This window comes from Convolutriloba macropyga, chromosome 7, assembly GCF_964194025.1.
Source record: "Convolutriloba macropyga chromosome 7, txConMacr16.3, whole genome shotgun sequence".
NCBI classification, from domain to species: Eukaryota; Metazoa; Xenacoelomorpha; order Acoela; family Convolutidae; genus Convolutriloba; species Convolutriloba macropyga.
Genome location: NC_134474.1, coordinates 57007970 through 57035339, shown reverse-complemented (window position 1 = coordinate 57035339; position 27370 = coordinate 57007970). Strand labels below are relative to the sequence as shown.

General features: G+C 33.7%; 2 protein-coding genes across 5 annotated transcripts in view; one reads left to right on the top strand and one right to left on the bottom strand.

The window, feature by feature from the left end:
- Positions 1 to 27370, top strand: part of LOC142343186 (uncharacterized) — a 145706-nt gene that overhangs the window by 78546 nt on the left and 39790 nt on the right. For all 3 annotated transcript variants that reach the window (XM_075394903.1, XM_075394902.1, XM_075394901.1), the window contains exon 5: positions 25396 to 25544. In XM_075394903.1, the coding sequence (XP_075251018.1) occupies positions 25396 to 25544 (149 nt within the window). The remainder of the gene's footprint in view (positions 1 to 25395; positions 25545 to 27370) is intronic.
- On the bottom strand, positions 10168 to 17475 carry LOC142343184 (sulfotransferase 1C1-like). 2 transcript variants are annotated; one of them, XM_075394896.1, is made up of 4 exons: positions 16976 to 17475; positions 16433 to 16721; positions 14854 to 15196; positions 10168 to 10237 (listed from the first exon to the last, which is right to left on the bottom strand). In XM_075394896.1, exons 1-3 carry the CDS (start codon positions 17271 to 17273, stop codon positions 14893 to 14895), a joined length of 891 nt encoding a protein of 296 aa, XP_075251011.1. In that variant the 5' UTR covers positions 17274 to 17475; the 3' UTR covers positions 10168 to 10237; positions 14854 to 14892. The 2 variants fall into 2 exon arrangements, with proteins under 2 accessions (XP_075251011.1, XP_075251010.1); XM_075394895.1 differs by lacking the exon at positions 10168 to 10237 and having other exon boundaries at positions 14531 to 15196; positions 16976 to 17474.

Genomic DNA, 27370 nt, shown 5'->3' with positions numbered 1-27370 from the left:
AGATTGTCTTTACTTGTGATTATATCTTATATATCAAATAAGTTATCTGTTAGCTATCAAGTTATCTAGTCCAGTAATCTTAGCGTTCTGAAGTAAAAGTTCAAGATTTGGTTTTCATTATTTCATTAACAAAAACATCTACAATTTTAATGCTATTTTAAATATTTTTGTATTCGTGAAACTTTTTTTCTTGTTGAAACCATAGTGGTCACGTCATTTGCTCATCAAATTCTTGGCAGTTTTTCAATCGATTGTTTTTAGGGCTTTTTAGTCCTGATATCTTTTTGTAGTTCGTTTTACTTTTTGATCACTTTTGGCCTCTGACTTACCTCTCTGACTGCTTCAACCGAATTGAATGAATTAGAACTAATTCAACAAATTACGCATTTACGTTTAAAAGCAAAAAGAAAGTTCAATATATAAAGTGATAAATTAACAAAAGCCTTGGCACTAAGATTGAGTGTTTAAAGATTTAGTTCATTGTGATAGAAATTCCTTAAAGTATACTGCTAACTGGTATTAGTATTCAGCTTGTTTTCATCCAATTTAGAGGCTAATGTGACCATTTTAATTGCATCTAATTTAACTGCTGACCAAATGAGACGCTTTTTCACATAGACAAAAAATATTAGGTTGTGAGTTTTCCGCGTTTTTTTTCTCCAGATCGTTCAATTCCAATGTTGTTGAGTGGAGTCAACGGAGGCTGTTTTAGAGAAATTTGCTGGCTATTTTTTTAATAGCCGCAGAGCGATGACTGGGGATCTTATTGGCCTTCTCTTGGTTTTTGCTATCCAAAGAAAGTATTTGGATTGTATTGGTGTGCTGTCTTTTCTTTAGATCTGTTCAAATTTTTCGGCTTCTTCACCTCAATGAGAAGTCATATTAGAGTGGTGATTTTAGTCACGCTGAAGTAGTAAAGAGAGCAAAATATCGAGTAGATTTGAGGATAATTTTCTTCAAGAAATTTTTATCGAGTTGTGCCAATTTTTATTGCGCACTTTGTCCACTTATTTCTTAGTCTTTTTAGTTATCTTTATCTCATGGTTGCTAATCGGGATTAATTGATTCTAGATAACCGTAGCTTTGGATTTCTGTTTTTTTTTGCACGAATGTTCTAAAGTTATAGCTTTATTTGTACACTTTTTTCAATAAATGTAAGTTGATTCTTTGGTCTTGAATTTTTTGTTGCATATTAATGGTCAAATCACTTTGTCTCATACATAACGGTTCTCCTTGGGCGTCAAGTGTGGCTTACTTTTGGTCAATTTATTAGCTACAACTTTTAGCTAAGATTTTAATTGACTGAGATACCGTTTGTCTTCGCAATCGTCTTCCTAATTAGTTATGTTCTTTTTAGCAATTAGAACTGCTTAAAGGTATTTTGTGACTTCTAAAAAATTTTTGTAAGCTGTGCTTAACGATTTTGGCATGTAGTTATGTGGTTTTCTTATTTGACGCCACTGACTAGAAATTAATTTTTTTGATTTCTTTGATTTTTGCCTGGTTTTCCTTTGCTTGTCAATAATTCCCACTGCAATATTGTATTTTGTGCTCAGTCTAAGGATGAGCAGAGTCAATGTTTCAATAATTTGATGTTTATATTAGTGATTCTTAAAATACTAGATCTTGAAACAGAAATCTTTAAACTGTGTTTTTTGTTGGGCGTTTTTGCGCATTTAGTGTCAGGAGCTTTGTTCACTATCTCAGTTTGATTTTGCGGTAACAATTTTATTTGTCAGGTCATTGGAGAATACATTTGTTTTTATTTTAATTCAGTACTTGTCCTGCTCTGTTTTTTCCACGCCATTTCTCGATTTTTGTTAGACCTATTGACGGAATCACTTCAAATCTGCTTTTTGTTCAATCGTTCATGCAATACCAACTGAATTTTGTATGTAACGTCATTTTTCACTCTCAGTGGAGCGATTTTTTGGTATTCGCGTGAATAATTTTTGTTCAATCGAGACAAAGAGGTACGGTCAAGTGTGTGTGTGTCACTCTAATTGAAGGTTATTTGAGAGAAGCTAATAGAAGCAGTAATAAGTTAAACAGATTCTTAATCAAAAAATAAGATCTCGACATTTAATAAAGAAGAATCGTTTTTGGTATGTTTCGTTTACTGTCATTTTTACCGGCAATCTGCCGCGTATGTTTTTTTTGAACTGAAATTATGCTGAATATGAGCTCGAAATAAACTAAGCAACCTTTTATATATTTGCAACAGTTAACGTAAAGAGTCTGTACTTGATCACTTAGATTTTTTGGTATTCGCGTGAATAATTTTTGTTCAATCGAGACAAAGAGGTACGGTCAAGTGTGTGTGTGTCACTCTAATTGAAGGTTATTTGAGAGAAGCTAATAGAAGCAGTAATCAGTTAAACAGATTCTTAATCAAAAAATAAGATCTCGACATTTAATAAAGAAGAATCGTTTTTGGTATGTTTCGTTTACTGTCATTTTGAGACTGCAGATCTAGGAAGCTATTGCGGCTCTTTTCTGGCAACCTACCATTTATATTTTTATTAATGGCAATTTTTAATGACTACTATATTTTTGCTCATTGTATTTCGATGCGCACACCAGCCCTAATATTGCTAACTTTTTGTATAGTTCAAACTTGGCAAGTGCGTTTCTTGTTTTTGATTTCCGTGTATGGGTTTTTGGTTTACTTAGTTTGGATTTTTTGTTGTATTTTTAAATCAGAGTCTTTGCCATAACAGTTTGAAGAATTGGCCTCATAGTGCTGGCTTCGATGAACCAATTTGAAGCGTGAAATGGCACGTGTTTTCAAGCATTTGGTCACAAGAAGTTCAATCGATCGAACAATTAAATAAGGACGTATTTATAATTAAACATGGTGTTCTTCTCAATGTTTCCCCAATTAATTTTGTTATGGAGTTACACTACTTTTATCTGTAAATATTTAATTCTTATATCCACAGATCTAAGACATAATGCATTTTTTATATGTATCACCAATTTCGGCTTTAGAATTTATTAGAACAAAATGGGGAGAATAATTATTTATTTTTGATTCATAATTAATAGCCGCCTCATCTTCTCAGCCGGCTATTATAGCGCTCCTATTTTTTTTTTACTTCGTCGAATAAAAAAATGTTTCGCTTTACCTCATTTTGCCGCTTTTTCAACTTTTTGCGTGAAATCTTTTTGACTTCTCTAGGCTAGTTTCTCTCTTCTCTCATTCTGCTAAAAGTGATTTTGAGCATCAATTGCTCAGCAAAGCAATTCAAAATGAATAGAGTCAGTATAAAAAATTGAAGTCAGAAGTAGAAACGGGATAAACCCATAAAGCCCAATTTTAGATGCCCGCTGTTTGAACATCGTTCCTATAAGTCTTAGTTACCATCTCTAATGCTTACTGGTATTGATAGTAGCCCCTGTAGCCTCTCTAAGAAACAGAAGTACGTTATGTTCAACTACGAAATGCCATCCAATTAAATCGGACTTAAAAGATGTTTTTGTACAAAAATCTTTTTTTTTCAATATCTTCTATTCTGTCAATCCGAATCATGCTTATTGGAATCAACGGCGGCTATTTACCGGCAATCTGCCGCGTATGTTTTTTTGAACTGAAATTATGCTGAATATGAGCTCGCAATAAAGTAAGCAACCTTTTATATATTTGCAACAGTTAACGTAAAGAGTCTGTACTTGATCACTTAGATGTTCTATCGAGGATTATGAAAAGAATTTGGCTTGGTTTGCAGAACCGAAGTTGCGTTCATTACCAAACTGATAGGCGTTGAGGAAATGCACTTTCTCTAATTTTGCTTCCATGGGAGATAACGGAGCATTAAATATTGATCAGTCGAGGTCAAGTACGGACCTGTTATGATGCTTCGAGCAAATCCAGGTGATTAGATCAATGATTTATTAAAGATATATTAAAATATTTATCCAGAGTTGAATGCACTCACGAAAAAATATGTTCCAGTCCGCTATCGTTAAGTAAGCTGTAAAACTAAGCCCGTTTCGGAATCTGTGGATTCAAACTCTCTTGAAATTTTGTGATTTGATAACAGGGTTAAAACCAAAATTAACCGATACAGGAAACATTTTTAAAAACACTTTCTTCCGATATAAAGAGAGGCAGGCAAAGTTATTTATTTTTACTCGGCTTCTTATTGCTTGTCACTCAGAGAACTAACTCTCTTCGCAGAACGAGAAAAAAACTCAATTAAATTTCAACCTACAGATTTTCAATATACCAATTTTTTTTCGTACCCAACATTTGATTGAGAGGGATTATAGATCCCCATTTTGATTCAATCACTTTTATTAGATGTGTTCGCTTCCTGCAAAGAACTGAGTGGAGCATTGGAAGAATTGTTAACCGTGTATTGCGTGTATTGATTGAGGTGCATTTTGCATTTTCACGAATTCCTTGGGTTAACAATGGTGTTTGTTCCGAACCCTCTTGGGGGGGGGGGGAGGAAGAGGAGGAGGAGGAAGAGGAGGAGGAGGAGGTGGAGGAGGAGGAGGAGGAGGAGGAGGAGGAGGAGGAGGAGGAGGAGGAGGAGGAGGAGGAGGAGGAGGAGGAGGAGGAGGAGGAGGAGGAGGAGGAGGAGGAGGAGGAGGAGGAGGAGGAGGAGGAGGAGGAGGAGGAGGAGGAGGAGGAGGAGGAGGAGGAGGAGGAGGAGGAGGAGGAGGAGGAGGAGGAGGAGGAGGAGGAGGAGGAGGAGGAACTATATACTCAAATGAGTGTTTTGTTCAGTGAATTTTGAACAATCGATATATTCATCGTAAAGAGTTAGGAGTGGTATCATTAAAAATCCCGTCCAGCGTAGAATTTGGAATTAAAAAAATTGTTTAAATTTTTGCTTTTTATAGGGAGTTATCGAGGTTTAAAGTTATATAAATATTAGACGTAATTCAGCTGTTTTATTCACAATTTTGACGAAATTTTTGCATATGGAATTGATAATTTTTTTTCAATTTCGCTTTCCAGAGCGAGTTATCGTGGTTTAAATTTGTGAATAATAAACAGATTTGCGTAATTTTTATTCACATTATCTGGAATTTTTGCCTAAATTTTGGTCAATTTTGCTAAAACACTTTAAAATAGTTAAGAATATTGTTATTGATTTTCTAAGACAAAAAGGTGGTGTTGATTCTTTTGATTTGACTTTTTTGGCAAAAATTTTGCCTAAAATCAAAATTCAGCCTTTTGCCATCAAAAATACCACGAAATAAGGTTTTTTTTAGTCCGCTTTGATTAAATTTGCCGGACCTACACACCCACAAACCACTATTAAAAACTTTGTAAACTACAAATCGGGCTGGTCTTACTTCAACTACCATTGAGAGTGCGCTGTAATCAAAACTTTGCCGTTTTTTGCTACCATTACTCGATGAATATCAAAAACGCAGCAGCATTTGTTTTTGATTTTTCAACTAAAAAATTATATATATATCTATATCATTCGAAAAAGTTAAGTGTTCCTAATGAACCAACAGCATTAGCAAGGCTAGTTTTGGACCAGTCTTGGACTGTTACAATACTATTATAATTTGGATTGTAATCAGTCGTTGTTTTAAAAAAAAATCGATCCGTTTTATATTAATTAAAGATCACAACAATTCAAATCAAATCTTGTAATAGGTGCAATTGTCTTTTTTAGCGCCCCGAATTTAACATACCTGATTTTGTATTCGAAAGTATACGGTCGTTTTGACTTTAAAAATATTTGCCATTTTATTATTGAACTTTACCATCTTTTCTCAATTTGGTATACTTCTAGCTTAGTGTAAGCAAAGAATGGATGCTTCTTCTTTCTGCTGAATTAAAATTGAACTTTTTTTGTGATTTTACCCAAAAATTTACGGTTTTCTGGATTGGACACAACAAGAATTCAAATTTTTTTTTTGTTTTTACTCATATGCCCATTTATCACGTTTTTTTCGTTTTTTGTCACATCACATTATTGAAAGTTCTTAAATCCCATTATTGGCGTCCAAAATAAAGCACAATTGAATATTTCATTTTTTTAAATTTAGATTAGGGTTTTCAGGGCTTTGACACCACTTTCTAGAAGACTTTAATTGATATTTTTACTTTCTTTTAACTGTCGTTTTTACTTCGTCTTTCAAGACGTAGGAAATTTCCTGGATAATGAAAGGTCTCATTGGCTTTTTATGGACGAATAGCTGAGCCGATATTCTGATTTTTAGGAGATAGCTGATGGCTTTCAAGAGTTTGAAAACTCTTGTTTTTACAAATTAAAAAACACTTCAACGTCGTATTTTTGTTCTTTTTCTGATCTATTTCTTACCTAATCTCTTTCAATTCCAGGTAATATATGCACTTTTGGTGTGAGGGTAAGGTGCTAGTGTACAAAATCAAATGTTTTCAGGAGAATTGGTTTGGACTTTACTGGCTTCGACACCGGTTTTTCGCAAAAAAAAGTAAATTAATTTTTGATTTTTGTCATATTTGACGTTTTGTTTAGACGTAAGACATATTCGGAATAATTACAGTTCTCAATGGCTTCCTATGGACGAGTAAACCAACATATTATTTTTTCATTATGCAGCTAATTGCTTTCATGACTTCGAAAATAATTTTTTACAAAAAAATTTACTTAATTTTGCCTTCTTTTTCATTTTTGACTACTTTTTACCTAGTCTTATTAATGTGAGGTCACATACCACATTATCTGCGTTCGAAGGAGGCGCAATTGAACGTATTTTGAGGGGAAATATACGGCTTTACGGCTTTGACAGTGTTTTACGGCTTCAACAGCAATTAAAATTGAACAATGACAGTTCTTAATGCCTTCATATAGAAGCATAGGTAATCAAAATTCTGTTGGATGCTTTCAGTTGATATCTAATTGTTTTCTTCTTTGAAATTAATTGTATTTAAGAATTATAAGCGATTTTTTTTATTTTTAATGTTTTTGTTCTTTTTTGTCTAATTGTTACCGAGCCCTATTATGGACTGGTCGCATATCTTTTCTAGTGAAGTACAATTGGGGTTTATTTTCAGTTTATCTGAAGCTATTTTAACTTTGTTTTTGAGTTTTTTTGTAAATAGACATAAAGCTTTGGATGTGATGTTGTGGTTGTTGTTGTTGTTTGATTTTGCTGTTCGTCTTGACTCGCTTTCTTAATAATAGCCGATCTCATCAATCTAATGTGTCATTTTTTTTACACCACTGAGTTTTTTGCTTTGGAGGAGATCTTTGTTCATGCACCATTTTTTTGAAAATTACTTGAATATTGGGGTTTTCTGTCTGTTCCTCATTTGGTAGAGAATTATTCCAAAAATGTGGATGAGCGGGGTCGGAACATTATGTGCGATAGCACATTACCGAGCCTCCTTGTTGATTTTTAAAATCGATAGTTGAGTTTGCTGTCCAGTTTTACATGTTTAGTTTCTTGAAGTCAAATTTTAACAGTTAAGTTACAATTCTGTCAGTACAGTTGACACCAAGAGAGCGAGCGTCTGGGTGTTTTTGTGTTTCTTCTTCGATTTTTTTGTATGGGAAGAATTTGCATTGAAGTAATTTGCTCAAAGTCGTCTACGGAAGGTCGCTGCAATTTCAAAAGATTTTTGATTCCTCCGATACATCAAAAATCTTTAGTTTGCTTTGTCACACAACAACAAGACAACCGCAAATTTTTAATCTAACAATTCAGTTCATCCAACTGGTTTTTTCAAAAGATGCTTTAGAAATATATTTTTTTCATGTGGTTTTTTTTGTTGGTTTGGTATAAAGAGATATTGATTTCATTGTTCATGTGAATAAAGGAGCAGGGAGAAAGTTTGCGTGAAAGATTTCAAATACGAACGAACGAAGCTTTAATATCTGGCTGAAATTTCTTTGAAATTCAATGAGCTGCAACATTGAGCTGCAATTTCTGGGAGCATAGCCTGCACAGTCGCGTCCCAGAGCATCAGTCTTTACAACTTATAATTTAGACGTTGCTCAAAGTGGCCTATCGCTTACTATGTGCCACAATGACTTCAACTGTGGAAGAAAACATTGCCTTTTCCAAAGGATTCTTAAGAATACTTGTTTGAATATTTAGCTGTTCAGTTTCACAAATTGGCTTGACCTAAGCACCTGACAGTTTTCAATTTTTTCCGTTTCTTCTTTTAAAAGTATGTTTTTGCTGACTGTTTGGCATATGAACAAGCTGCTAAATTTTCATTTTCCTCATCTCATGTAATTTTGAGTATGTTGCGGCTTCTTCCATTAATGTGAAAGAAGCCTAGTTATGATTTTTCCTTGAAAAAAAAATAAGTGGGACAAGATTTTCTTAATGGCTTGAAGATCATGATGAGCAAATGTTATTACTGAGATGGTACGAGCGGTTATAACTACTAAATCTGTGGAAGTACTGTAAAATCTCAGAAACGTTTCCATTTAGACTCAAAGAACAAAGAAACTGATTTTATCTAAATTATTAATCAAAGTGTGGCGGATGATGAAATGCACATAATTCAGTAATTTATTATTTTGAAATCAAATTGGCCTCTAAAGATTCCAATTTAGCATTCTCAGTATCCTTGATTGAAAATCGTAAAATTTGAAATGGGATTTTTGTAACTTTTAATTTTGTCTGGCGAAGTAATTGTATTTATTGAAATTCGCGTTTGATACCGGTTTCTGCATTACAAGAATTGAAATTCAATTTATGTTTCAAATTGCAAGATTAGGGTTCCTTTTCACCCTGGTCGTTGGCTTTAATTGGGTTGCAAAGTTTGGTCCACATTGCCTAATTTTTCTTTTAAGAGTGACATAATTTCTGCTCTTAAAAGTTGATAATTTCGGTAAATTAGAAACTTCCATTTGTTGCTCCCGAACTTTGCGAAAATCTTAGGTTTGAAATTGTCAACTTTTCAGAGTCTAAGTAGTCCAAAGTGGGGCTTCAGAACTGTATGTTGGGATTGGGATTTTATCGAGTCCGAAGACGTTTTTGTGAATGGAGAATGGTCGGCGGAATTAAGCTTCAATATATTCGACTTTGTTAGCAATCGGTTTTAGTTGCTTATGAGATATGGCCCAGTAGTATGGCTTGGAGAGAGTGAATTAGAATAATAAGCAAGTGGGGTGCCTGTTTATGATCTGTTTAATCCTACCTCAAAATTGGAGAATGTCTAGCCACTGGCTTCAAAACTCCCAAATCTACACGCCACAAATCCTCAATTGTTGTCTAAATTAAGCAACCAATTCCAATTATTGCTCAAAGGTACTGGCGCAACCAGCTACGTTTTCGAATGTTCCCTCTGTGAATTAGAGAATGGTTTTCATTAAATTGAGGACCTATAAAACGATTTCTAATTTTACTTCTGCTGTTAAGTTTCCAATTTAAGAACCGTCCAAAAATTTCCCTTTGCCACCAACATAGGGTCGAGGGTAGTATCTATGACTTTCTTGGAAGGATAAGAGAAAATTAAGCAGATCTTTGTCTAGTCCAAAAGGGCTTTACCATGTATCTATTGTACATTACTGCGTGTATTCATTGTTTTTGATCATTTAAATGTAATTTTATCATATTGACATTTGCCGCACAACAATATAATATTGTCGTAAGTTAACATACAATCAGAACGTCTAATTAGATTATTTGTCCTTCTTTTTTGCAAAGGCATTGTCAATTTTTTTTTTACGAAATTAAAAATCTGCAGAATTCTGTGCAATAGAAAACTGTATTGAACTCTGGGTTGTTACCGTTGTGAAATGACACAATATTAGCGTGGGTGGCGTGTGAGGTTGAATTCTTGTTTATAGTAGTGTATGCAAAGAACCTTGAGCTGTTTTGCGTCACAATGGAATTGAGGGGAAACAATTTCATAAACAACCTAATTAGCCCGTCGTGCTACTCTCATTAGTTCCATAATCTTGACAGTTTTATCGGTGAATGAAATTGTAGCTCAGCTTAAGGCTGGAAATTGTTTCAGGCCAAAAGCGGATCCTTCAGTCAGTTTGCAAGTTGATGATAGAAACATGAACAACTTTGATATATCGGTTCAACCTGAAATGAAAGTTCTGAAATAACCGTTTACGGCTGAGTGCCTTTTCTTGGTGCAAAAGTTCTGTTTCGAAGTGGTTTATTTACTCACTTTAATAAAGTGGTTCAGCTCACTCTCTACATGGAAAATAAAGTACGACCTGTTTAACGATTAATTATTGAGGGCAGTGACATGCAATTATGAGTGATTTGTTCACTGTGTCACTGTGTTCGCAATTATGGGTGAGGTCGGAAACTGAAACGAAAACGAATTCAATAAGAAGCAATAATGAAAGTCCTTCTAGTTTTGAAAATGCGATCAGGTTTTTTCAACTATTCTACGGAAAATTGGTTGCAATCTTCTAAGGATGCAAGGATTTTTCTTCAGGTCTTCTTCTACCCATTAAATCTTTAGAAAGGTAAAACAAGAGTCCTCGCTTGGTACTGCGTAGCACAGAAAGTTCCAACGTTCTAATAGGAGGGCATATAAGACGACATTGTTTTCTAAATCTGGGGAAAAGCCTGACAAATTTCCTTTGGTTGTAGCCATACAAAAGAAGAAAGTTTTTCAATTCAGTTTTTTATTACTATTCCAAATTTCAGATATTTTTGTTTTCTGTACTTCGGTTTGTTTTGAATACATTAAACATTGATTCAAATTGTGTCTAGTTTTTTAATAAAATGTTTGTCGCTTCTAACTATTTTTTTCCTGTGCTCAGCAGAAATAAGTGAAGATGTTGGACAATCGAGAGTATTTCAAATTAATTGAAGTGAAGCAAAGTTCTGCGCAACGAAACCTCCTAGCAAACAAGGAGGCTCGATAGTGTGCTTTCGCACGTAAAGTTCCGGCCCCGCTCCCCCGCATTTTTGTCATAAATGTCTACCAGATGAGGAACAGATAGAAAACCCCCAAAAATTCAAGTTTTTTTCAAAAAAATGTGTATGAACAAAAAGATCGCCTTCAACGCAAAGAACTCAGTGGAGTAAAAAAATGCCGCATTAGATTGATAAGATCAGCCATTACTAAGAAAGGAAATCTAGACGAACAACAAAATCAAACAACCATAACAACAAACATTAATTACATCCACAATCTTTTGTTCATTTTTTTAAACTTATTAACAAGGTCAAATAACGTCGGGTAAGACTGAAACTAAACAAAATAACTTTGCTGGAAAAGATATGGGACCAATCTATAATAAAGCTCGGTAACAATCAGACAAAAATAAAAAAGAAAACGGCAAAGTTGACTTAAATTTTTAAAAACAATTCATTTCGAAGTAATGAAAACCAATACATAGCAATTAAAAACGTCCAATATGTTTATGATCACATACGCTTCTATAGGAGGGCATTAAGATCTGTCATAATTCAGTTTTTGTGCGGTTACAAAAAGAACAACAAATAGAGACCAAAAAAAAAACAAAATTCAATTCAAACTTGCGAGAAAACGCTGTTGATGCCGTAAAACCATATTTTGTCCCTCAAATTATTTTGCATTGAGCCTTCCTCGAACGCCAATTTTTTGGATGGATCTGTCTTTAATGAGAATATGTAGCAAGTAGACAAAATATGAGAAAAAGGGCGAAATTATGTAATACTGTCAAGCTCTTAGCTACAAAATGAAATAATCAAATAGGTTTGTTGATTCGTTCAAAGGAAGCGCTTTAAAGCTGTAGTTTTGCAGAATATGTCTGATGTCTACAAAAAGAAGGTCAGATATAGACAGAAATCAAAAATTAGTGTACTTATGTCCAAGCCTGTAAATTCATAACGAATTCTTTAAAAACATTAGATTTCGTACACTTGCAACTTTTTTTTGACAAGATTAATGTCATATGTGACATGTAATTAACAAGACTAGGTAACTAATAGACCAAAAAAGAACAAAAATGCGAAGTTAAAAGAACAACAATTGTTTTCAAAGTCATGAAAGCCATCAGCTATCTGTTCAAATCAGAATTTAGCCCATTTATTCCTCCATGAACAGCCATTGAGAACTGTTATTATCCATGAATTTTCATACGACTGAAAAGCAAAGTAGAAACGACAGTTAAACACAAATGTAAAAATTTCATTTAACTTTTCGAGAAAGGGCTGCCGAAGCCATTAAAACCAGTAAGACCTTTATATGTTCAACTTTGCCATTTTTAAACAACAATAATGTACTTTGTGAACTGTCAATAATTTCATAATGTGACAAAACGAAATAAAAACGTGAAAAAGGGGCTAATGCCTAAAAATAAAAAAAATTGTGAAATCTAGTAGTATCAAAGCCAGAAAACATTAATTTAATGCGTAAAACCTTAAAAAGACTAAATTTTAACTCAGAAAGAAAACCAGCAAAAAGAATCTTTCTTTCTCTACTAAAACTAAGCTGCAAGTTGAGCAAATTAGGAGAAAAATATTGGCAAAGTTCAATAAGCCATTGTTTATTTAAATATCAAACATTTTTAAAAGTTAAAACGACCATAATCTTTCGAGAAAAGAAACTAGATATATCGATTTTGAACTGATTAGGAAGCCAAATGGACCTATCTACAGTGAGTTTCGATTTGAATTGTTTATTCCTTAATTAACAATTTGAAGATTTTTTTAAAATAAAAGACCGACTGATTAAAATCAGAGTTATTTTTGGATTATAATATTCCAAGATCGGACCAAAACTAGCCCTGCTTTTGCTGTTTCTCCAATAAGAACACTTAATTGTTTTGAATGTTATAGATATAGATAATTTGTTAATATAGAAAATTTAAAATAAATGCTACGTGTTTGACAATCTTCGAGATAAGTTAGCAAAAAACGGCCAAATGTCAATTCCAGAGCACTCTCAATGGAATTGAAAGTAGGACTAGCCTTCTTGGAAGTTACAAAAGATTGTGTTAATGGTTTTTGGCTGTGTACTTCCGGGAAAGTCAATCAAAGTGGACTAAGGAAGCTTTTTTGGGCCATTTTTGATGAAAACTACTCAATTTTGAAATATATATTTTTTTAAAATGTCCGAGAGATTACAATCCGAATTATTCCTGGATTGTAAGAGTCCACGATTGGCCTAAACCAGCCCTGCTGTTAATGTTTGTCCATTAAAAAACACTCAATTGTTTCAAATGTTATAGATCTAGATAATTTGTTAGTTGAAAGATCAAAAATAAATGCTTCATTGCTTAAAAAATAAAAGTTAGCAGAAAACTCCAAAATTTTAATTGCAGTCTAATCTCAATGAAAGAGGAAGTAGTACTATCTCCCTTTGTAGTTTACAAAGATTTTGTTAGTTGTTTTTGAGTGTGCACTTCCGCCAAATTTAATCAACGTGGTCTGAAGAAACTTGTTTCGGGCAATTTTTTATGGAAAAGGCTGAATTTTGAAATATATAGCCAAAATGTTAACCAAAAAATTTAAATCAATATAGTCAAAAATACCTTTTGTCTTCAAAAATAAAATCAAGAGTACTATTGTTAACATGTTTTGAATATTTTTGCAAGATTGACGAATTTTTAGGCAAAAATTCCGGAAAATTTGAATTTAAATTAAGCAGATCTGTCTAATATTCACAAAAATTTAAACCAGGATAACTCGCTCTGGAAAGCGAAATTCAAAAAAATATTTCAATTCCATATTCTACGCTGGACGGGCTTTTAAATGATACCACTCACAACTGTGTACCATGAATATATCGATCGGTCAAAATTGACTGAACAACAAAAACCAATTTGAGTATATATTTCCTCCCCCCCCCCCCCCAAGAGGGATCAGAACAATAACCATTGCTAACCCAAGGAATTCGTGAAAATGTAAAATGCACCTCAATCAATATACGGTTAACGGATATTCCGATGATCCACTCAGTTCTTTAGAGGAAGTGAGCGAATATATTCAATAAAAGTGATTGAATCTTAATGGGGATCTATAATCCCTCTCATTCAAATGTTGGGTACGGAAAAAAATTGGTATCTTGAAAATGTGTAGGTTGAATTTTAGTTGAGTTTTTTTTTCTCGTTCTGCTAAGAAAGTCAATGCTCTGAGTAACAAGAAATAATAAGCCAAGGAAAAATAAATAACTTTGCCTGCCTCTATTTGTATCGGCAGAAAGTGTTTTTATAAATGTTTCTTTGTATCGGTTGATTTTGGTTTTAACCCTCTGATCAAAAAAATCACAAAATTTCAAGAGAGTTTGAATCCACATATTCCGAATTGTGCTTAGTTTTTCAGCTTACTTAACGATAGCGGACTGGAACATATTTTTTCCTGAGTGCATTGAACTCTGGACAAATATTTATATCTTCAATAAACCATTGATCTAATCACCTGGATTTGATTTTCTTTCCCGGAGCATCATTACGTCAGAAAACAGGTCCGTACTTGACCTCGACGGATCAACATTTAATGCTCCGTTATCTCCCATGGATGGAAAATTACTGAAAGTGCATTTGCCCAATGCCTATCAGTGTGGTAATGAACGCAATTTCGGTTCTGCAAACCAAGCCAAATTCTTTTCATAATCCTTGATATAACATCTAAGTGATCAAGTGCAAACTCTTTACGTTAACTCTTGCAAATTTCGAAAAGGCTGCTTAATTTATTGCGATCTCATATTCGGTATAATATTCAGCATAACGTAAATATTTACAGAGAAAAGCAGTGTAACTTCATAACAAAATTAATTGAGGAAACATTGAGAAGAACATGTTTAAGTATAAATACAAGGTCCTCATTTAATTGTTCGATCGATTGAACTTCTTGTGAACAAATGCTCCAAAATTCTTGAGCATTCAAAAGAATAGGCAACTTACTTTTATTAATATTCTTAAGACTTCATTTTGGCTTGTATTAGGCAAATTAGGGGTACTATCAATAAGTAGTCTTGTTACTTACTTAGTTTGAATTTTCTTTAAAAATTCTTTCCCTTTCGAATTATTCTCCGACCAATTCAAATAGATCTTTTGCATAGACTTTCTTCTTTTCCTCAATCCATTCCTCGAATCGTTTTGACTGTTCAGATGTGAAATAATTCTTCCAGTCGCCTGAGATTCCCTTCCTCACGAAATCTTTGAGACCCTCACAAACTGTAGTTTTCCTCATTTTCTCCACGTTAGTCTCTTGTTTCACCCTCAGGATGAGGTCATCAGTGACATCCGGGAGGTTTAGGAAAGTGGCGAGTTTTCGAGCATGCGTCTCAAAGTCTGTCAGAAGTTGTTCATATGTTAATACTAGACACCTAAAAACAAGTTTTGAGTTGAAAACGGAAAGTTTAACTATCTTTTACGACCTGCAAGAGTAAATCAGTACTGGACACTAGACTATTGTACAGAAGATTCCGAATCAGAGGGCAATCACGGATTGATAAATATCTATTTTTTGACTTGTCACACTTGGGGAGAGTCTAAATCGTTCCGTTGTGATCGAGCCTCGTCTCTGTAGGTCCTCAGAGTTCACATCTGTTGAGCATTAGTGCTGTAACGTCTACTATTTAAACACAAAAATTACACTTGTGAAGCTAGAAAGCGAAGCAAAATATATTGCATATGAGAATAGCAGTTACAATTTTCGGGCAGATTTACACATGCAGTTCCCTGTGGATTCTCAGTTCAAACTGAACTGCTATGAAATGAACGGCTTTCTGTGTTTGACCTGACATTTCAACGAGACATCTCAAGACCACAAGTGAATGCTGTTGGTGTGTTTTCCGGAGATTCAAATTTTCATGATCTCAAAAAGATTTTTCAGATAATTTTTACACTAATAATTGTTTCTGCGGAAAAGCACTATGCGGAACCTTTCGGTTTTCAAATACCTATTTCTTAGTATGCCCACTCTTTAGACCATTTTTGATGAACATCATTGATCTTTATTGGTGACTATCGTTACTTCAATCGGTCTAAAACGTCATGGTACCAAAATTCCGCATTTATATTGGTTATCACTGCGAAAATATACAGAGATAATTAAGATTAGCTGAAAATATTTTGCGTGATTGACATGTGAATAGATCTTAATTCTGAATCCCGGACTTTATTTTCCATTTTCATCAACGTTTCATGAGAATCATACATGTCCTTGGTACAATCGAGTTCATTAGTTGGAGGTCAGTGAATGTTAGAATCAGTTTTCTATGGTTGGGAGAATTTGATTCTGACATCTGATTGATAGATCAATATGATAATGGTAGCACCAAGACAAAGTTAGAATCGCGTCTAGTTTTGCGGCCATTACTTATTGAAATAGCAGCAAAGTTCGTTGGGTAAGTTGTTCTTTCGTTCTTTGAAACTTTAATAAAGAAAACTTCTAAGTTTCTTGATGTTTCTTTGAAACCATCACAAGGAGAAAATTTTGTCAAAAAGTACAACCATTTTTAACGCATAGCGTCGTGTGTGTGCTGTTGGGCATGGGGTCAACGCGAGTGCAGCTACTGTGTAAATAGAATACTTCTAAATTTTTCATAGCAACTACTGACCTATTTGGGTGTTCTCTACAAAATTGAAGCCACTCTGAATTGTATCTGCACCAATCTCCATTCATGACACAACCCTCCAGGAACATCTGGAAGTAAGTGGCGAAGTCGTAGTTGAAGTCCAATGTTGAATCGTTCTTATGAAAATTGAAGAGGCTGACCATGGTATCACGTGGGTTGCGAATCACAAAGATAACTTTTCCATTGTTGTGGATAGATTTGGGTGCTATAGATAGTGGAACGTGTGTTTTGACATATCGTGGAACTTCTTTTGTCAATGCGAGATCATACCCTAAATAAATAATCTGGTTTCTGTTTGCGAATCAACCTTGATTTTTGCAGCACATGTTACAAATTCAGCTGGAACACAATTTTGTAATAATAAAGACAGGGTTTTTTTTAATGCTTACCTATTATTCTGTACTTTATACGGAACTCAGAAATAAACAGATTAGCTTCTATCAGTAGCTTCTGAAGTAGCAAAGGAAAAGTAAATAAATTTTTGAGTAGATTATTTTTGAAATGTATTCGAAATAAAAAGCTTACCTAAGTAGTATTGATTTGGAAAATTGAGATCTAAGTGAGGGAATTCCTGGAATAGGTTGTAACTCTCAGTTGATATGGCCTCAGCTCCATGCCGCAGACCACAAATGATTCTTTGTGTGAAGGTAGTTCCGCTTCTGGGAAAAGTCGCTAGTAGCAGGTCACGCGGATCCAAAGGAAAGTCGGGAATCTTAATCATGTAATCTCGTCCATAAAAGTAATACATAAGAAACCCATTGGCGTAGTATTCGCCGTTGAGTTTCTCAAAGCGATGCTTGCTTTCTGTTATTTGCACACTCATTGTTTAGATAAATTTGACTGAACGGGTGTGTTACCTTGTATTTGTGATGTACTTGCGGGTTTGATCAGTTTGTTACATCAAACTGTATGCTTAATATACTACAGCGGCACTAATTGTGTACACACGCATTGAGAAAATAGAAAGAAAAAGGTACTGATTTATATGTTTATACAATTACCTGAAAGGTATAGGAAAGAAAAAGAATGCGAGAAAGGTTTGAAACAGAATGTTTGAACGCATTCAGATTTCAGAGCATTATTTAGAGATTAGTGGGTACTTTGTATTTTTAATAAAAACCGATAGTGAAACGTAGGATTCAGTTGTGATGTTGTACTGCTATAGAAGATAAAGGATGCTGCTAAGTGATAGCCTGTTGATTGTTTATAAATAAGCCTATAAATAAGCCAACAAGGAGGCTGGGTAATGTGCGTTCGCACATAAAGTTCGACCCCGCTCATCCGCATTTTTGGCATAAATGTCTACTAAATGTCTACTCATTAATCAGAATAGGTAACAAGTAGACAATAAAAAAGAGAGGGCTAAATTAGGTAATACTTTTGTATTTTTTAAAAACAAGTCGTGAAAGCCATTAGCTACAAAATGACATAAATAAATAGGTTCGTTCATTTGTCCAAAGGAAGCGATTGAGACCTGTAATTATGCGGAATCTGACTTAAGTCTACAAAAAGAACGTCAAATATAGACAAAAATAAAAAAAAATAGTTTACTTTTTTTTGGCGAAACACCTGTGTCGAAGACAGTAAATTCATAACGAACTCTTTAAAAACATTAGATTTCGTTCACTTGCACCTTCCCTCCATGACAATAAAGTCATATGTGACCTGTAATTAACGGGACTAGGTAACAACTAGACAATAAAGAACAAAAATGCGAGGTTAAAACAGTTCTTTTTTGTTTTGAAAACAATTGTTTTCAAACCCATGAAAGCCATCAGCTATATACTCTAATCAGAATACACACTCATTTATTCCACCACAAAAAGCCAATGAGGCCTGTCTTTATCCAGGATATTTCATACGACTAAAAAGACAAAGTAATAACGACAGTTAAAGACAATAAAAAAAAATTCAATGAAAATAATCGAGAAAGGGGTGTCGAAGCCGTTAAAACCAAAATCTATGCCTTTAAAGACTTTAGGCACAATTTTGCCTCATTTTGAATGCCAATAATGTATTATGTGAACTGTCAATACTGTGACAAAACGATAAAAAACGCGAAAAATTGGCCAAGGTCTTAAAATAAAAAAAATATAAAATCTAGTAGTATCAAAGCCAGAAAACCATAACTTAACGCGTAAAATCGCATATTAATTTTTACTTCAGTAGAAAGAAGAAGAAGAGGCGTTTTTTGTTTGCTGACACTAAGCTAAAAGTTGTTGACCAAATTAAGAGAAAAATGTTGGCAATTTTCAGTAAGGCATTGTTTATTTAAAAATCAAACATTTTTAAAAGCCAAAACATAATCTTTTAAGTAAAGAAACTAGATACATTAATTTGGAACTGATTAGGAAGCCAATTGGACCTGTCAACTGAGAACTTTGATTTGAATTGTTCTTTCTTTAATTAACATAAAAAATTTAACAAAAAATTAAAAGTTTTTTTTTTAAAAAAAGACCGATTGATTACAATCTGAATAATTTTTTGATTGTAACAGTCCAAGATTGGACCAAATAAAGGCCTGCTGTTGCTGTTTGTTCATTAAAAACTCTAGATTTTTTTAGATCTAGATTATTTGTTAGTTAAAAGGTCAAAAATAAATGCTGCGTTATTCATAATCGCTTAAAGTTAGCAAAAAACGGCAAAATTTTGATTCAGTCGACTCTCAAGGGGAGCGGAAGTAGGATTAGCCTTCCTCTGGTTTACAAAGATATTCTTAGTTGGTTTTGGTTGCGTACTGCCGTCAAATTTGATCAAAGTGGAGAAAATAAGTTTATTTCAAGCTCCATTTTGAAATATTTAGCCAAAATTTTAGCCAAAAAACTAAATCAAAATAGTCAACAATACTTTTTTGTCTTCAAAAATAAACTCTACAGTAATATTGTTAACATCTTTTACTTATCTTAGCAAAATTGACAAACTTTAGGCAAAAATTCCGGAATATGTGAATAAAAATAACGCAAAGCGGTCTAATATTCACAAAAATTTAAACCACCATAACTCGCTAAAAACAAATTCAAAAAATCCTTTTAATTCCTTATTCTACGCTTGACGGGCTTTTTAATGATACCGCTCACAACTCTCTACGATGAATATATCGATCGGTCAAAATTGACTGAACAAAAAAACCCATTTTAGTATATAATCCCCCCCCCCCACTCAAGAGGGATCGGAACAAAAATAAATGATCAGAACAGTGATTTTTCTGAAAAATTACTTATGTAGTCTGTATTCAAAGGGTTTTTCAATGATATAACACATATTTATTGGAAAAGTCAAGAAAAATTACGGAAAATGTGAACAAAATGCCAGAATGATCACAAAACTTTGGACCTCGATAACTCCCTATAAAAAAAAAGAAATTAAAAAAATCTATTAAATTAAAATTTTCTAAGCTGGACGGGGTTTTTAATGATACTCTGATAACACTCTTGAATATATCGATCGGCGAAAATTGTCCGAACAAAAAAACCCATTTGAGTATATAGTTCCGAGTTTGTATTCGAGTTCAATTAATGAAAAAATTGATTGTGTGCTCATAATACCCAACTAATTAGCAACTGCGTGTGGTATTCTTGTATTATTGTGATACTTAAGTATATAGATTTAAGCATCTTTATCTCATAGCAGCGTCTGCTATGTGAGGTAATGACTATAGAGTCATTACCTCACATAGCAGACGCTGCTATGAGATAAAGATGCTTAAATCTATATACTTAAGTATCACAATAATACAAGAATACCACACGCAGTTGCTAATCAGTTGGGTATTATGAGCACAGAAAAAATAGACAAATAGAAAAGAAATCCACAAATTGAAAAAAAATATATCTGAACCAAATACTGAACAGCAAAATGATACCTCAAAACCTCGTTTTGAAAACTCACGTACGTTTAATATTTTTACTAGAAGTTTGAGACAAAAATTTGGTCCCATTTGATTTCCTAAAATCCAAACAAAGCATGTAAAGATGACAAAAATGGCTATACATGGTTTATACCAATTTAAGAACTTACAATTGACATCGCACTTATGGAAAACTATTTTTTTTAGTGTCAAAATCAGTCCATTTTCTCATTTTTTGGAAAAGGATTCGATATACCAAACAAAAGGCATTGGAGTTCAGTGGAAAACGCCAGAGCAAAAACCTCATTAAAGCTGCGCTCCTTCAATAGACAATGGAAAGTTTTAACATAATTTGCATCACCTTTCGGTTTACGATAGGTCCAATGAAATAAAAGGTTCTATATCCTGATCTGTTCTAAACCTGCTCCATTCGTTCTTCAGTTTTAAAAGTTCTTCGTAGAGATTGTTCGTTTTCCATGTGTTTGAGTACTGTTAAAGTGGTTATCTGGAAAGAAGTATGGCAATACTTTCAACCATTAGTTTGTCAAAAATGTTACAGTAGACGATGATTAAGCATCATGATCCTGCGAAGGAACTAGCTTGGTATTGAATAATTCCTCAAGTTTTAACACCATATGCGATCACTGTTTTGAACTCGTGTCACCTCTTGTGATCGAGTTCTCTATGGTCGATGAAAGCGTTGGAGTCTGAGAGGATTCCGTATTGTCTGTCATTTGCGAACTAACTTATTTATTTGCTAATGAAAGGAGTCTATTTGTCTAATTCTCTTGCACACAATTTTTGTCCCTCAAAATCAAAATGTGATGCACTTGGGAATATGCCTATAAAACGACGGAGGAAATTGTAGTGGTTTCATGCGATTTAGTTCGGTTCGTCTCTTTAAATAATTTTAGAAAAAGAAAGATTTTTAAAAAGCTTTTGTCTCGTTCAAATCCTTGATTTGAAAAGATGGCGCACACTTAGAATCCATGGTAACAATATTATTTAGGTTTAGTTATTACATAAAGACTATTAAATGCTGTTAATTAATAACTTTAATAAATGCTTGCGAGATTTTTGTTCCAAATTTTTATGTAGTCAGATGCGTAATACGTGCGTTTTTAAAATGGCACTAAATTTTGCCCCCCCCCCCCCCAAAAAAAATACCATAATGATGAAACAACGTTCATCAAATATAGGTCGTTGAAGCAGTAAGCGCATTCATTAAACTCTTTAGGTTTCGCTTAGACTCCTCTTGGCATTGTTTTATTTTTACTTAAGACTTGAGTAGCAACCGTCTTTAAAAACTGCTGACTATTCGGTTAATTTAAACGTGAAGGGATTTGAGTTGGCGTAACGGAGGAATACATTACTCCAAAATAATAGTCCTAATTTCACCATGTGCAATCTGAGAGTAGCTGGATGATAGGAGAGTGTATTAGCTGTACTATGCCTGGCGGACTTCCTGATTTATTCTCCGAGGGATGCTTCTATGTCTTATTTGCATCTGTCTGTGCTACAAAGGAGATTGAATTAATACACTCAGGAAAAGACTTCAATTGCCTCAATTAATCCGATACTTGTGCACGTCTTGTGGTTATGTGCACATTTGATGTACGCCACGCAGAAAGATGCGCATATTTGTTAGAAGGAAGACCAATTTTTGGAGAAGTTATTTAGTGTGGAGGGTTTCATCGGATGGAGAAAGTAAAGCCTTGTCTTTGTTACTTGTATGAAAGGAAATGACTTAGTTCAATTAAGGTTTTTAAAATTGTCTTGATCATATAAAAAAGTAGAGCTTTTTAAATTTAAAAGCTCTTTTCCACATTCCTAATCTAAAATGAAAACCTGCAAAATATGACTCGACTATACAATCTATTCTAACTATATGATATTGCTCTAATTGTATTATTCTTAACAAATGCTATGGATTGTAGAACTATCAATAAATGCTTGCATGATTTGTATACGATATTTTAAAAATCATTTTAGTTTAAAGTATATTCACTTGTTGCAAAAAGTAAATTGGTAAATTTACATAAGCAACTTTCCTCGGCTGTTTAGAAGCATGAAATTTATTGTGTTGTAATGGTAACAATAGAATTCTATAGGAAATAATCATTCATTTTTAGCCCGGCATCAGATGGCAATTGTCAACTGATGATGTCTTTTGGGAGCCCTAAAGAGAGATACATTTCAATTATTTTTTTATTTGCATTTCATAAAACTAATTTGAACAATGCGATTGTTAAATGGTCATTGATCTATATTAGCATATGGGATTGAGGGATTTCTCCTTTATTTGGTTTGAAATATATTTACTCTCTTGAGAATTGATATTTATTAGAATGAACTGCGCTATTGTGATCAGGTAAAGGGTTATCCGGTGACCTGATATAACGAAATGATTGTCATCTCTTTTTGGATCTGATGTACAGTTCTGGTCTAGAGTGCCATCTAATGTATACTTGCATATATATGTGTGTGTACATTTATAAAAAAACTGATATATTTTTCTGCCTTTTGTAAAATTAAAGCTCAGAAAAATGACCCTGGTTCGCAAATTTTCTAGCGCTGCGTAGTTGCCGTCTGGAAAAATATTGTATGCTCTTTTTGGAAATCAAAAATAACGGTAATAGGCTTTTTACTATGCCAGTGCTCTTTTTTGGCCTACTATTCAGTTCGTAATTTTTCAAATTTAAGTTCTATGAAGGTAATTAAATGTTTTCTAATTACTCTGGAACGAAGTTTGATGATTCAATTATTATAGTCGCGCGTATAGTCTATTTGTAGTTTTTTCTCACTTTTTCAGCCCTTTTTGTGTAACCCCCGATCATTTCACCCTTATTATTTCTTGTTATTATATAACCGTTTATATACTTGTCACTGTTACTACTGGTTGACTTAATAATTTAAAAAGTTGTAAAATTACAACTTCCTATTATGCCGTCGATGAAAAGTTGTAATCCTAGAACTTCCATATAATGAAAGTTGTAACTTAACAAATTTTTGGAGAAATCAAGAACACGGCTAAAACAAAGCACAAATAATGTGTTTCAAAAGAATAGTAAGAAAAAAATTGGAAGGAGTTACTTTTCAGCTATACGGTATTTATGGAAAAGTTGTTGTCATAGAAATTCATAAAAAAAAATTTCGCAACCTAAGATTTAGAGGTCACAATTGCCAGATGTTTCGAAAATTTGTTATTCTACTGTAAACTGAAATCTGCGCCTCAGGTGACCTTTTTGCATTTTTTTCATGGAAAAGTTGTAGTTACAAAACTTCATAAAGCAAAAACAAATTTACGTGCTTGTTAAGAGCCAAAATTAATGTAATGCGTAACTTGATAAAGTTTTTTTCGGTGACGATTAAACTAGTCACATTTGATGTATGCAATATGAATTAAATAACGTTTATTTTGTATTTTTCTGAAAATCAGTGTTTTAAAATTGTTATTACCGGTGAAGTACGTATGAAACTTTCTATTTAGACCTGAGAGAAAAATTGGTTTGTGGAAAAAAATTTGGACCCCAATTTCTGAATTTAAACTGTGTGATGGCCTCAGTAGAACTTTGTTCTACTATAGAACGGTTTTAAAGATCATAAAGTTAATAAAATAACCATCTACGAATTTCACCAAGCAAACTTTTAATCAACAAAAATACGTTATTTTATACTGACTTAAAATGTAATATCAACTTTTTTTGTCTCATTTAGGTTTATGGTCCAGCTGAACTTACTTTTTCAATATGTAACAAAAGTAAAGACTCTTAATTTCTGTGAAGTTGTTATTTTGCATTACTCTTCTGCTTGCTTTTAGTTGTTGTCTTACGCTCTTCACATGGTACACTTAATCTGATTTTAAATTTCAATTTTGTTCTGTTTTCAACGTTTTTGATCAATGAACGCAATTTGATATAATTTTATTTTCTTTATGTTGAAATGAGTTTGCCAAAATACTTTTTTATGCTAGTTTCTTAATACAGACACTTTTGAAAAAAAAATGTTCTGCATGTAATTTAATATATTGGTTCAATTTTTTATATTTCAATATTTGAAATTAGTCTGGGGTCCCAAAATAATTTGAAATTTTAGTGTTTCGCGGGAATTTATTTCGGTTTAAAATGCGAGAAGTTTTAATAAGTTGGCGCGCTTGTTAGTGAAGCCTTCTGGCTCTGTTTATTCTGTAATGGTCACAGTGCAATCTAAATTATTAGGTTTTATCTTGTTAGATTTTTTGCGGATGAATTTAATTTCGTTAATGTACATGTGACCAGAAAATTGGTAATTTGTAAATTGGTAAGTTTTCATTTGTTTCGGGTCTCTAGAGATATAAATTTTCATTACTATGTCAGTTTTTTAAATCAATTGACCAGGTTTATCTTCAATTTGTCAAATTTAATTTCTTTATTAATTTTAGCTGTAATTTTTGACAAAATAGAAGAAGGAAATTTCTTTTCGTTGTATGATTAGAAAAGTATGTACTTCGTGATAAGTACAACTGCATTGGGATCTTTCCCATTAGAGACCGCAGCTTAGGGCCATATAAGATGATATAAGGGGGGGGGGCATATTTCTGTAAATACCCCTCCTACCTTGTATACCAGCCGCATTTCATCATTCTTCTTAGTTGGAATCAAGTTAACTAGGGGAGAATTTTTGCTGATGATATCCAGCTTCATAGCATTTTGAATTAAGTGATGGGTACCACAACTGCTGAATTATATTGAGTATACTTTAGCCATACTCTGCATGCAAAGTGACGTGATTTTTCCAAGCTGGGATTTTAGTTCCAGGTTTTCATTAATTTTAGGTCTATTTTCTATCTTGGCGCAAATGGCCCCCTCTCCTACCCCTGATGAAAATTTTGAGGAAATTAACATCACTTAATGATAACAGTTTTGATAAATTGTCTATTTTCTGCTTGGAAGTACGTTCAGGGTTACTTATTGCATACAAAAGTATGTAGTCAAATTGAAGCAGGAAAAGAGTAGTCTTAGATCTCTAGAGGATCTGTTTTCAAGTGCCTCTTTAATAAGAATTAATACGAACTATTTAAACCTCAGCCCCAGGTTGATGATTGTTCTTGTTTGTTCAGATCCGACCTCAATCTTGATAGTGCCCCTGGAAACTATGGACCCACACATTATCCGACTGAGGGATAAAGCACATAAGTACGCTATGTCCCCCAAGAGGAAGGCAGACGAGGGCACCTACATCCTTGACCTGGAAACAAACATACGCAGTGTAAGTTCAAACGGGCACGCCTTTTGATATTGACTCAGTACAATATGGACATGAACTTTCCCATCATGGGACTCCCCGGAAATACAACCCATTATTATGGTATATTTTAGCCATATTTGAGGTGATTTGGGTTCTAGCCCTACTAATCTGGGGATGCTATGATTGGAACGTTTCACGTGTTAACGCCCCTCAAAATTAACTTTATTCGCTCTGACGTTGTTAGGGATCTTCATCTATAAGGACTGCTTCTGTTGTGATTCGAAAATTGTTTGTTCAGCGATAGGAAAAAATGATGCGTCCGTGAGACGCCTATTAGTCCTAGACGAGACCAGATCTTGCAAGATTCTTGACAACGATCGTTATCTTAGAGGATCTTGCAGGACGAATGGCTGTCTTACTAGATGAAGTGCTATCTTTTAAGATCTTGCAAGATGGAGATTACTCGTACGATCCGTTATGATTTTGAAAGAAACTTTTACAAGAGACGATGCATTGTCTTGCAAGATAACCATTCGAAAGAGACTGTTGAATCCTTGTTTCGGTCAAATCAAACATTTCATTTCAGCACAGGTGATAGCAATGCTCTGCATTTGATTAAGCTCTACTCTCTAATTTTTTTGCAACTGTGCTCGCTAACAGTTGCCCATTTACATTTGTTTGCCGTATTTGGAAAGTTAATTGTTGTATTTTTTTTCTAATTTTCATGTTTTCAAGGGAAATGATGCTGCTCGTGATCATGCAACATTATTGCCAAAAATCTCATGCTAAATGTAAGCCGAAGTGTTTGTCAGACTACTGTTTTTTGTGGTATGAAGGTATTAATTGATTAATGACGAAATTAATGTTCTTAATGTACATATGTAATAGTATATTGTATCAGTTGTGAGTTATGCACGCCATCGGTGACTCAATTATGATCACTGATAGCCACTAATTTGACGTACACTTAAGTTACTGAATTGGAAACATGTGTACATATGTACATTAACATACCCTGGAGCGAAACTTGGAACATTTTGTAAAAACTGGCAAGATAGTTGTTAGACATCCTTAATTTATTATTTTGAGGCCTCTGTGAACAATATTAATTCGAGTTTTTGCATTGCCAATGGGTTTTGTATCCTAGACTTGCAATTACAATTAAAATGATTGAGATTTTAAAAAAATGCCAACTAAACGTGGTCATATTTTAACTGAGAGGAAGTCAAGAGATACAAAACAGCTAAGTAATACCTTTGTCAGCCAAATTTTTGGATCAAGTGCTGATATGTCTCGGCAAGAGACCTTGTTTCCAGCAACAATTACAACAAAAATTTGAAGTTTGTCTGGTTTCTTATCAAGATGTTCCAATTTTTGTTCGACTGGGTTTTATCAATATAATTTGGGATAAATAATTTACAATTAAATTGGTGCAGCAGTGGCGATGGTCGGGTTCTCATGTAATCAGAACAGTTATTAATCATAACCACTACTCATCTCATTATATTACACACTTATCGGTGTTTTTCATCTCGTGGGGTTTTGACAGCGGACACTAAAACGAGGAGAGGTGTGACATATAATTGTAGATTCAGTCTTAGAAGTAGTATTAGTGATGTGTTTGCTAATTAATATAAAGGTTTGCACTTTACAATTTAGTTTGTTAGCCTTTCCGCCATGTCGAGGTTTTTAAAACTTCTATTGGTTGGTTATGGGTAATTTTTTCTTCGGAAGCATTGATTATATGTAGTTGCTCCCAAAAGAAGTTTGTAGTATTTATTTGGGTCCTGTTGGGTTCTTTTTTAATGCAATTTTTCCCTTGATATATTTTTTTCGTTTGGCTAATT

Excerpts from the sequence above, each read along its gene's own strand:
- LOC142343184 (XM_075394896.1), bottom strand. The coding sequence starts at position 17,273 with ATGAGTGTGCAAATAACAGAAAGCAAGCATCGCTTTGAGAAACTCAAC. Across the intron at positions 16,722-16,975 it reads TCCAAATCAATACTACTTAG|GGTATGATCTCGCATTGACA; the intron begins GTAAGCTTTTTA and ends TTATTTATTTAG. Across the intron at positions 15,197-16,432 it reads TGTAGAGAACACCCAAATAG|GTGTCTAGTATTAACATATG; the intron begins GTCAGTAGTTGC and ends ACTTGTTTTTAG.